Source organism: Medicago sativa, chromosome 2, assembly GCF_051527215.1.
Source record: "Medicago sativa cultivar Bolivia chromosome 2, Bolivia_mono, whole genome shotgun sequence".
Taxonomy (NCBI): Eukaryota; Viridiplantae; Streptophyta; class Magnoliopsida; order Fabales; family Fabaceae; genus Medicago; species Medicago sativa.
In genome coordinates, this window is record NC_140750.1 from 82,746,593 (window position 1) to 82,759,216 (window position 12,624).

At 29.2% G+C, this 12,624-nt stretch overlaps 1 protein-coding gene across 1 annotated transcript; it reads left to right on the forward strand.

Annotated features, from left to right (window-relative positions):
- Nucleotides 1-1,235: 1,235 nt before the first annotated feature.
- LOC146951560 (transcription factor bHLH25-like) lies at nucleotides 1,236-3,702 on the forward strand. Its single transcript, XM_085741610.1, has 4 exons — nucleotides 1,236-1,336; nucleotides 1,438-1,833; nucleotides 2,432-2,809; nucleotides 3,470-3,702. The coding sequence occupies exons 1-4, from the start codon at nucleotides 1,298-1,300 to the stop codon at nucleotides 3,545-3,547; spliced, it is 891 nt and encodes a 296-aa protein (XP_085597736.1). The 5' UTR covers nucleotides 1,236-1,297; the 3' UTR covers nucleotides 3,548-3,702.
- The last annotated feature ends 8,922 nt before the right edge of the window (nucleotides 3,703-12,624 follow it).

The window sequence follows — 12,624 nt, forward strand, 5'->3', positions numbered from 1 at the left end:
GATGACAATTTATAACCCAACAAAGTACAATGGTCCCGAAGTGGTGGGAAAGATAACTCAGATTCACGTACTGAATACTCCTATGGGGTCATTAATGCAATGTCACGTGTAGAAACGACAGCCATTCAGTATTCAGTACGTAACGTCAAGGTTTTTTCTTCTTATTATATCATCGTCTTAAAGTCATATTTTTTTTTAAGCACTTTATATTTCAAATAAATCAGTTATATCATATATATTATATTTCTTTCGTAATAAATAATCGTTAGTTATTTTTCATCTCTTTAACAAATTCCTATTATTTTTTCGTATATATTCTTTTATCTTTTTCGTCGGATTATTTTTTTTTTGCACTTAAATATTTTAACCATTATAATAGATAACAAAACTTTGTTAAAATTTGCGGATAACAAAGAAAAAACTCGAGTTTTTCAAATAGATAGCATTAATTAGTTTTATTAAAAAAGAGTAACTAAAACTAATTGAGAAATAGTATAATTGACAAATTGTACTCTTACATTACACTATCAAAACGAGAGTTAAATAGGAACATTAAATCTGTACTCAAACGACACTTAAAAATTAATGAAGGGAGTAAAAAACAATATTATATTATTGAGACAAAGATAATATATTATGATTCTTGATAACGAGTGTCTCAAAGCACTCTTATCAGATTCTAAATTAAACAAGTATTCTTTAAAATATCAAATATTTTAATTTTCAATACGCTTAATACACAATTTTTCATAGAAACTTAGCATTTAAGATATTTAAAGAATGATTTAGAGACATTCGTTAGCATCTCTCTTATATTATTTATTTGGTTAAATTACACTTGAGTACTCTTAGTTTATTTTTAGGTTTTGGCTTTGATCATTTTGGTGTCTCAAAGTAATAAATGTTTATACAATTTGATCTCATAAAGTGTTTTGGTTTCATTTTGATCTCAAACCCCAAGTAAAACTAACTCCCTATCCAACCACCTACATACATGGTATCACGCCCTAGAAACGATAGGACACGTGACGAACTGATGATCGATTGACTCTCTACTTTGGGACTAAACATCATCCCCTCACACCTTATATTTTTCTTACTAAATAAAACAGAAAAATAATTGTTTGATACTTTTAACCAGCTTATCAACAAAATAAAAGTTTGATACTTCAGTTTTGGACAAACTTGTGTCAAGTCAATATTAATATTTATTGCATTTTCAAGTTTATTTTAAGTAGAAAAATTATCCTCATTGTGGAAACAATATACGAGAGTCACCAATATCTGGCACTCTCTTATGGAGCAGTCATGGGATAATGTTTGGCCTTTTCAAACGGTACTGCGTTCCAGCATCAATTGATACAAATATATATTAATTAGTATTTTTCATTATGTATAGTATAATATAGTGCTTTGTTTAATTCAAACATTTTATAGGAAATGGATGTGGAATATTTGTTAGAGATGTGCCACGAAGATGAAGACTTCCTTTGTGACTTCATGGCACAGCCAGTAGCTGGAGCTGCCATTGCTGCTGCTACCGAGCGTATTGTAGTCTCTGATGAGTCACCGGAGCTTCTTCCTCCGTCCACATCCTCTAGAGCTTGCATTATCTCTTTGGATAATTCCGCGAAGATACTGTTACCAGCTGTGATGTCCAAATCCAAACCACCACGTTGTCCCACAAAAAAGATGATGACTTCTGAGAATCGAAACATGGAACCAAAAGCAATTATTAGATCTCTAGATCACGCAATGGGAGAGAGGAAAAGGAGACTTGAACTTGCACACAAATTCATAGAGCTTTCAGCTATTATTCCTCGCTCAAACAAGGTACTAATATTTTCACAAATTATTTACTCATTTATTCCTTGCCTTTGCTTATCAAAAAAATAATATGAAATCAGCAAACAGATGAACTTGTTATGAACTTAGTTTGTTAGATTTTATTGTGAAGTTTGTAATTAGGAGAACTAAGTTTGTTAGATCTGTATGAACAAAACATCTCTTCAAATCGTTGGTTGATGAACAAAATCGTTAACATAATACCATTCTTCAGGGTTTGAATATGTTGTTGTTAACTGAACCCTCAACATTTGTTGTTGATACCACCAAACCTCCTCATTCTTCCCTTCCAAACTCAACACTCATTGCAAGAAAAATTTGAAAAATATATTTCTTTGACAAAAATTTGAAAAATATGTTAAAAAAAATTGTTTAGTATAGAAAATAAAGACCAATATAGGCCTTAAAAAATGTTTTAAAATGGACTTTTATTAATTTTATTTAAAAAATGAATTTTATGATTAAAAAAAGTGTAGAACAAAAACAAAATTCTATTAAAATTAATTTAAAAAGTAGAATCTACCTTTAAACCGGACCGATATTAGACATCCCAAATTATTAATGTATTTACAATTTTTTTGTATAGACAGACAAAGCTTCTATCGTTGCTGGCGCAACCAATTACGTGGAGCAACTCCAGAAACGAGTGAAGGAGTTAGAAGTACAACAAAACAAGAGAGGTAAAGAACCAATGATACTTCTCAATAAGAAAAATTCTTGTGGAGTTTCACGTACCACATCTAGTGAAATGAATCTTGACAATTATCTTGGACCAAATGAATTGCTTCCTGATGTCAAAGTGAAAGTGTCGGAGAATAATATACTCATTTACATCAATTGTGAGAAGGAAAATGGCATTCAACACAAAATATTGGACATGCTTCAAAATCTTCATTTGTTTGTCACCAGCACTAGCACATTGCCGTTTGGCAATTCAACTCTTGGCATAACTATCATCGCCAAGGTTCGCATCACCAAATTTTCATTAACTATTGAAATGAATATGTTTTTAAGGGAAATGTTGTTGAATGAATGTTGAGAAGTTTAGGATGTTTAAATATCATTTTTTTTTTACAAGTAATTAATATAATTGTTTTCATGAAAATAGTTTAAATATAGTCATCGTTAATTTTATTTTTGTTAACTCGAGTTTTTAGTGGAATGAGACCTAGTAATTTGAAGGTTAGTCGGGAGGTTAGTAAAGTTTAGCTAAAGATTGTTCTATTTAGTTATCAAACTCAAATTCTCCTGAATAATCTGTCATATGGTGGAGTTAATTAACCACTTGAGCCATTTTGTTTTACAAAGTTGTTAAGTTATTCCTATAAACTAATATAAATGCCATATGTGGTATATATGATTAATTAATTCCTATCAAAAAATGATTAAATAATTAAAGGATTATGCTGTTTAAAGTGAAAACTACTTTCCCGAAATCATCCGGACCGCTATTCTTTTATTGTAGCACCTCCCATGCATGGCAAGGGTCCTATTTTATGTTTTTTTTTTTTTTGCCACCACTGCATTTTATGTTCGCGATATATTCTTGAGAAACTTGCTCGCGACAAATAGCATTGTCGATAATTAAACAATGTATTTATTGCATTAACTTGATGGATTACAGATGGGTGATGCATACAAAATGACACTGCTGGATTTGGCGGACAACATAAGGCAATTCCTGTTGAAAGATGCAACATGATGCATGCACACGTGTGTGTGAAGATTCTTTGAGATTTTTTAAAAAGATTGAGTTGATTTATGAATAAAGAAGTGTGATGGAAGCAAGAACACTCTATTTTTAATATTTATTTATTTATTGGGCAAAAATCGATGTGATTCAAATTTTGAAATAAATCTTACATAAAATGGTAGGATCCACATGAATTTCATCCAATAAAAGAATGATTGTTAGAGAGTGTTCTAAATAAAGTGTATCTAACACCTATTTACTTCTACAGTTAAAACTCTATAAATTAATAATGTCAGGACCGTAGAAATTTATTAATTTAGAAAGTTATTAATTTATCGATAAATTAATAATTATTAATTTAAAGAGTTTTTAAGTAATTATACTGTACATACCAAACAAAAAGGCAAATTAGCCTATGCCTCTTAGAATTACGTTGCAGCGAACCTTGGAACTCAACGTAAATTAGTAACTACTGTGTTCATATGCATTGGAAATCAATAATGACTTTTGAAGTGCAGTAAATGTAAACAAGAGGAACAAATGTGTTCAATGTATTCTTAATATTTTTTTTCAGTTTCTATGAATTATTAATTTATGATTTTCTTGGGACCGAAAATTATAAAGGGATCTCCCGAAAAATTATTATCTTATTATTTTATCGAGTTTTTCAATTTTTTACATTGGCCCAAGTCGGGACGGGACAAATTTATTATTTTAGAGAGTTTATTAATTTACCAAGTATTAAATTAAAGAGTTTCTACTGTATATTAAAGTTGAGTCATGTTAACTATTGTTCTTGGGACACTAGTTAAGAAAAAAAAATTGCATTGAAAAGAGTATATTTTACACTTATAAAAGTTTTACACCTTTAATGTTAAATGTTAGTACTGAGTTATTATTTGTCAAAAAAAAAAAGAAGTAATGTGTTATTAAATTTGTTTTTTCTCCATCGTCCGGGGTTTAAACTTGGGAGCTTCAACTCCTTATCTCTTAACTCAAACCAATTGAGATACCCAATCCTCAATTTCAAAATATTTTTACTCTATTTGTTTTCTTAGTTAGTGCTTGAGGGACATTTGTTAGCATATTTCGTAAAAGTTGTTTTTTTTTTAACAAAAACATATCCCATAAAAGTTACGTTTGTCAATAATTAAAAAAAGTATTAAATATATTTTTAATTCTTTTTAATTCCAATAAAATTATCATTTATTGAATTAAATCCCTACTTTTATTTTAGTTCCTAATTTTGTTAATTTTTATAAATAAATAAAATCATTATTTTTAATCCCTATCAAAGGAAAATAACGACTAAAATTGATCGCACTTAATTTATGAATCTACTATATATATATTAAAGGAAATGTCCGGTGAATTTACCAATTTGCCCCTGTGAGGGGCATTTTGGTAATTCAATTATTGGAGGGTGGGTTTTTTTTAGGGTTGGCCTATGAATTTCCATTTTTGCCCCTAACCAATTTTTTTTAATTATTTTCTAATTTTCATATTTTTAATAACTTTTAATTATTTTCCAATTTTTATATTTTTAACTATTTTTCAATTTTTCCTCCCAAATTCAATTGCTTCTACATTGCCGTTGTGGGAGATTAAGGTATCGTTTGACCCGACTTTTTTCAAACTTCTCTACATTTTTAAGTAGAAGTTAGGCCGAATACAATATCAATTAAGTACTTACTAAAAAAAGTACTTTTTTTGAACGCATAAAATTGAATGGAATGAGCTTTGACCATAAGCTGTTTAATGTTACTTTAAAAAACTACTTCTCAATAATTTATTTCACAAGCACCTCTTTTCAACTCACGCTGGGAACATTTTCTTTATTTTTTAATATTATATTTCAATATGTTTTTTTCTTCCATTTAACTTTATTTTTTTTAACCGTTCCATTAATTTTTTAAGGAGATTCCATTTAATTTTATTACCTTTTTTTTAAAGGAATTTTATTATCTTTTTATCACTTATATATTTAATTTCAATATCGTTTAATCATCACAATCTCACAAATATTTTTATTCACGCTGTCATTTAATGATCCCAAATATTTTTATCTCATTTCTTCAACCTCGTGAATATATACACACATTAACGTTTAGAGTAATGTTTTATGTTCATCTGTCTGTTTTTTTGTTACGCTAATGCATATAATTTTTTTAGTGTTGCTTGGTTGAGTGCTACCTCACCAATTGTTTTTAACTATTTTCCAATTTTTATATTTTTAAAAACTTTTAACTATTTTACAATTTTTTATTTTTAGCTATTTAAAACTAAGTTGATGGTTCATGGTTTTTAAGGTTTATATTTTGACATATTACAATGATTCACAATTATCCGTCATTTTACCATCTATCCTTTCAATGTAATCTTCCAGATTGAATATTACTAAGCATATGTGAAGAGACTGAATATTGCTCAGCTGATATTACTTTTTTGACGTCAAAGAGATTTTTTATTTTTTAACGGTCAAATTATTAATAACCAAGTTCCTACACAAGACGCTAAAGAGTTTAATGTGTTTCTTTCGTTCATTTTGTGTCATGTAAATATTGGTGTTAATCCCTTTTTGGTAACTCTATGACAGTAGCGTTCACTTTTATAATTCTAACTAGTATGTAATTTATGATGTTTTCCTGCTCTTGATAAAGCTTTCATAAATATTTTGATAAAGATTTATAATTTTTGTGCAATATTCATTAATTTGTTCATTTTTCCTTCGGAACAATTTTTTTACAAAATACATTAATGAACCCCATGTCTTAGACCATGCATCACAAATATTTGGTTTATGCGACCTTCATTCTCAAATTTACGAAGAATGATAATATTCCGTAATTTGAACATCTCTCCTTTAAAACAAGTTTTTTAAAAGTGCGTATAATTCACATGAAAGGACTCGATACTAAATTGCAGTTAATATCTGCCTTTGTTGTAGATCATGTGAAATGATTTATATACGTTGAAACTGAAAGGCAAAATGATATAAATCAAGTAGAGAGGCATTCAACTATCTGTCTGATTTAGAAGTTTGTTCACCTGAAAGGACTGGATACTAAATTGCAGTTAATATCTACCTTTGATGTAGATCATGTGAAAGGATTTATATACGTGGTACTGAATTGCAGTTAATATCTGCCTTTGCTAGGGGTGACAAAAATACCCATGCCGACGGGTACCTGTGGGTAAAATCCGTCACGGGTATGGAGCGGGTAGCTAAACGGGTATCCACGGGTATAATAAACGGGTATTTGACTACCCATTATTATATGGACATAGACACGGATTGGATTGTATCCATACCCACGGGTACCCATACCTGATAATAAATTAAGTAAATTACTAATATATCTTTATATATCATATCTTATTACTTAAAGTTGGTACCTTATTGAAGAAAATTTTACCGCCCACCTAAAAATCCTCAATAATAACCTATTTTTATTTTAAATTTTTTTAATTCATCTTATTAAGTTCACTGTTTCCACTTCATTCACATCATAAAACATGATTATATAAGAATCATGAATTTTCTATGAATTATGTATAATTTATGAAATTTTGAGTGGATGTTTAAAAGTTGAAGTTTTTTGGTAATTAAAAAAAGTTATCATTTGTACCAAAAAATAAATAAATTCAAAACTTCATGGGTACCCATGGATACCTCAATACCCACGGGTACCCGTATAGTGGGTACCCACGAGGATACGGGGCGGGCAGGTATCATATTTATCCAACGGGGCGGGGACAGGTATCATATTATCCGTACCCATGGGTATCCATTGACATCCCTAGCCTTTGCTGTAGATCATGTGAAAAGATTTATATACGTTGAAGCTAAAACACAAAATGATATAAATTAGGTAGAGAGGCTTTCAACTATCTGTCTGATGCAGAAGTTTGTTCACCTGAAAGAAGTGGATACTAAATTGCAGTTAATATCTGCCTTTGCTGTAGATCATGTGAAAGGATTTATATATGTTGAAGCTGAAAGTCAAAATGATATAAATCAGGTAGCTTTGGTAATAGGGTTTTCATTGGTTTATAGATAGATATCAATTATTACTGGAAAAGTGTTTCTACCGCTGACTAAATATGTTTTCATTTGTTACTCGTGACCAAGCCATTTTGAAGATTTAATTTTGTAATCCGTAATGCAAGAGCACTCTAAATATTGTATTATGGTTTATAATTATCTATCATTTCACAATCTATAATATTTTATCAAATACGTTACTGAACCCTCGTGCGAAGCACGGGTTTGTAACTAGTTCTCGATAAAAATAAAAATAATCTATTGTCTAAATCTACATGACAAATTCCTCTATTTCACAATATGTGTTAGATAGCACCCCCTCAAAAAAAAATGTTAGATAGAGAAAAAAATGCTTGAAAATGAATCTCGTTTTCTATGTCATATATTACTTAATCCGGGAAGGAGGGAGTAATATTTTTCGATATATTTTTTTCAAAGCTTTATATTTTAGTTTACCCTGATTATGATAGGGAAAAATAAATTAATAATTAATTAGAATTATTTCAGTTTTCCTCTTCTGTTTTCCACATTTTTTAATATGTGTATATTCATTAAATGACATTCATTTTGAAATAAAAAAAGTTGATATTTGAGTCATTGAAAATACAAAAAGATAAATGAGAGGATCCTTGGCTTGGTGGGGGATGTTAAAGACTAGATTTAGTCGTCTTTTTGATCTAGCTGATAATGAAATGGCAACGGTGACTGATATGTTTTCTCTTGGGTGGGGGGAGGGTGGAGAGGCCTGGAAGTGGTGACATAGATTATTAGCTCGGAAGGAAGAGTAGGTGAGGGAGTGCAATGATCTCTTAATTAACATTGTTTTGCGGCATCTTGTTTTGTGACAGGTGGGTTTGGCATTTACATGTTTTGAAGAATTACAAAGTTACAAGTGATTATCACTTCATGTTTACGTCTGACAACAACTTTGGAAGCGAACAACACAAATTTAATTTGGAATAAGGAGGTTCCTCTGAAGGTCAATCTTTTTGCTTGGCGACTTCTCAGTAACCGCATTCATACGGCGGACACTTTAATCAGGAGACGTGTTCGGCAGCCTAATGTGTAACTTTGTTTGGGTGGTTGTGGACAAGTGGAGGATATGAATCTTCTCTTACAAGAGAGTGTTTGTCTACATGATAGTTTACGATAGCAATAATAAGTATTAATTTTTCCTTCAAAAAAAAGTATTAATTTTATTTTATGATATCAACAACATAACAAAAAAAAAATATACTTTAAATTCTTTTTTTTAATGACACCAACAACAATCTTTATTTTAGAAAAAGTTGTTTAACGGTATAATTGGGATAATAAAAAAATAAGTATAAGTATATTCATTTAGTTTGTTACACTTTTTAAATGATAAAAAAAAAAAATCAAACATATATATATATATATATATATATATATATATATATATATATTCATATCGTGTTTGTTACATTTATTTAATATTTAAATTTATTTTATCTATTTGTTACATGTGTTATTTGTATTGAAAATTGATGACATTTTTAAAAAGAGAAAAAATCAATCCAAAAAATCTTAAAGAGAATATTTTCTTTGCATATACTAGAGAAAAGACGGGCTTTCACGTGCCCGTCTTTCCTCTCTTTTATTGCGCTAATGTTTAAAAATTACGATCGGTTTTTTTTTTATGAAATTTTGATTTTGATTAAAACAAAAAATATAAATGTTTGTTTCTTTCAAATTATAACAAATCAAACTAATCATGATTATCTATTTTAATGAGACCAACAATATAACAAAAAAATATAATCTAAATTTTTTTAATGATACCAACAACGATCTTCATTATAGAAAAAGTTGTTTAAGGATATAATTGAGATAATGAAAAAGTAAGTATAAATATATTTATCTAGTTTGTTACACTTTGAAAATTATAAAAGAAAAAAATCAGACATATATATATTCATATTGTGTTTGTTACATTTTTTTAATATTTAAATTTATTCTTATATATTTGTTACATGTGTTATTTGGATTGATAATTGAAGACATTTTTGGAAAGAAAAAATATGCTCAAAAGAGCTAAAAGATGTTGTTTTCTTCATATATAATATAGAAATATAGATAATATAGATTAGGGTCATACTAAATTGTGCTCTTAGGGCAATGTTAACATTAATGTCATTCCATTAATAGTAAGAATTTGTTGAAAATAATTAATATTTAATATTTTGATCAATAAATTAATACAATTTCCAATACATAATTTTTATTAATGGAATTCTTAACGTATGCCCTTGGCGTAGATTATTATTAATGTTTTCATATACTCCTGTCTCACCAGCTGGCATCATTACTGCTACTGCACCTTGCCTCCTTCTGCTGGAGGTCCTACGTAATGTCAATTTTCATATGGCCCCCCATTTATTTGGTCCTCTAATTTGTCATTTATCACGTGCTCTTTTGTTTCCTCATAACATGTATGTTTGGTAAAAAGAAGCTCTAAGCTAGCTGATAGCTGATAAATTAGTTGATGGTTAAAAAACTAACTTATAGCTGGTGGCTGATAGCTTATATCTGAAAAGAAAAAAAATTTATAACTGAAAAAGCTAGTTTATTAAAATTAAAGTGTTTGATAAAGTTAGTTGTCAAAGTAGCGGATAAATATAAAATGACATCAAAGGATATGTTTGTTTGTTTATTTTTTATAAATTATATATGTAAATTTTTTTACTCAATGTGTTTTTTTAAATATTCAAATTTATTTGAAATTATTTTCATCTTCACACCGATAAATGTACTTTATAAATTCAATTGACATTTTTTATTCTGACAAATTTTTATTTTTTGACGAATTTTATTTAACTAAACTTGTTTCACTATTTATTTATTGGGTCATGTTAACCAGTGCCCCAGTGCCCCCGGGGCACTGGTTAAGGAAGTCAAAAGTGGAAATTTTAAGTTAAAAAGAACACTTTTTAAGCTTTTAATGCAATGACAGCACAACTTTCAATGCAAGATACTACTATATTTAACTCCTTAACTAGTGTCCCAGGGGCACTGATTAACATTTCCCTTATTTATTATTTATTATATATTTTATTTAACATTAAATATTATATGAATTACAAGGTCATAAAAAAAAAAAAAGTGAACAACAAAATAGACAAAACTATACCATGTAGTGACTAGCAAGCTGTGAGCATGGATTTTGTAGGCCATAAAACGTGGGAAGTGGGTGGTTTTTTTTTTATTTAAAAATAATAAAATTAAATTAACAAGGTTAAAATTGGAAAAAACTATAAGAAGCTATAAGCTACAAGCTCAAAAGCTACTTGAAATAACTTTTCGAAAAAAGTTATAAGCTCACGAGAAAAAACTTGTTACCAAACACGTCAAATTTTGATCAAACAAACTTATAAGCTAATTCAACAAGCTATAAGTTAGCTTCTTGTTGTTACCAAACACAGCTATAAATGTTTTGTACTCATCCGTTTTGAATCTGAAAGAGTGAATCACTAGCCTCGTTTTTTTCTACTTTTAGATATCTGAATCTGAAAGCAAGAAGAAAAAAAACTAAATAAAGTCAAAAACGTATATTATATTATTATGGATATGAGTATGTCTACGTGTAATAATCTAATGCGGATATATATTTTGAACAAGCATACATCCTCCGCTTTTAATTATAAGTAAATTTTGACTTTTAGGTTCATTCAATTAATGATGCATGTGGTCAATAATATAGACCACATACCATCATTAATTGAATAAACCTAAAAGTCAAAATTTGTTTATCCTTTATTATAAAAGCTAGACTTGCTTAGCTATCATGTTTGCCCTAATTCACCCTTCTTTGCCCTAATCCCTAGCATTTTTCCCTCCTAAACATGTACTAATGACTAATCTAATCTCATCCGTTCAACCTCTATTTTCATACTTGATCAATCCCGTTGATTCAAAGTCTACGAATTTTCTCTCATATTACTCAGTTAATGCAATTGAAGACGTATTTAATGCAGATAAAGTCGGTCAACAATCCCCTACACTAATTGCTGATCAAAAGGTGTTCTTCGTACGGACATTACAATGTTTCACACATACATTTTTTTCACTTTAATTTGCTATCCGAAATAGAGTGATAGGAAGATATGCGTTTAAAGGTGAAGTTTCCCCCAAATTTTACCACTAAAGTTAAATGTTCGTTCTTCACGGTGCATGTACAAAATCAGGTTTGTTTCACTTGATGATTTAATCTTTTTCTATTTAAATAAGACGAACGGAGTCCGTAAACTTCTAAGATGAACGGAGTCCGTAAATTAAATCCTCTTTTGGTTGGATTTAATATTTTTTGTTGTTGTTTAAATCAGCTTGCAGTTATATTTCATTTTTTTAATACACTGTCTAACTTCTAGGATGTCGGAGAACTACAACCGTTCTTTGTTTCTGAATATTTCTACGAGCTACCGGAGCAATGGTACTTGCTAGATGGTGATGGGTGGGAATACTCATAACGTCATGTTCGACAAATCAGTTTTTTATTAGTGATAGTTTAAGTTTTTCTTTGAAAGAAAGAGTAATTTAGTTTTTATTTTCAAATATTATCAGCATCAGTAAAAAATGCAAAAAAAGTACGTAATGCGGTTTATGTTATTGTCTTTCCAGTTTAGTTTGCTCTCTTTTTCGTGCCGTGGCATCTTTAATTTTCTGTTTAGTGGCAAAAAATATATTGCATCACGAAAAAAATTGATGCAAAATAAAATTTGTTGTTAAATTTAATGTTTCCATTATTTACGGTAATGACACTTTTTTTTATTCTCTCCGTTTGTCTTTATGATGTGTCTTAAGATCAAGCAGTTCAGGGTTATGTGCAATTTTGTTAACAAGTATTCAATTTTATTTTCACCAAAGGAATTGCTTTTAATTGCTTTTAGTCTCACCCGTTGCTTTTAATTGCTTTTATGTATTATGCACTAATTACTCTACCAATTACTACCTATTAAAAGCAATTAAAACGTACTTATATCAATTGGTGACGAAAAACTTAATACACGGAGAAGTTAATCGA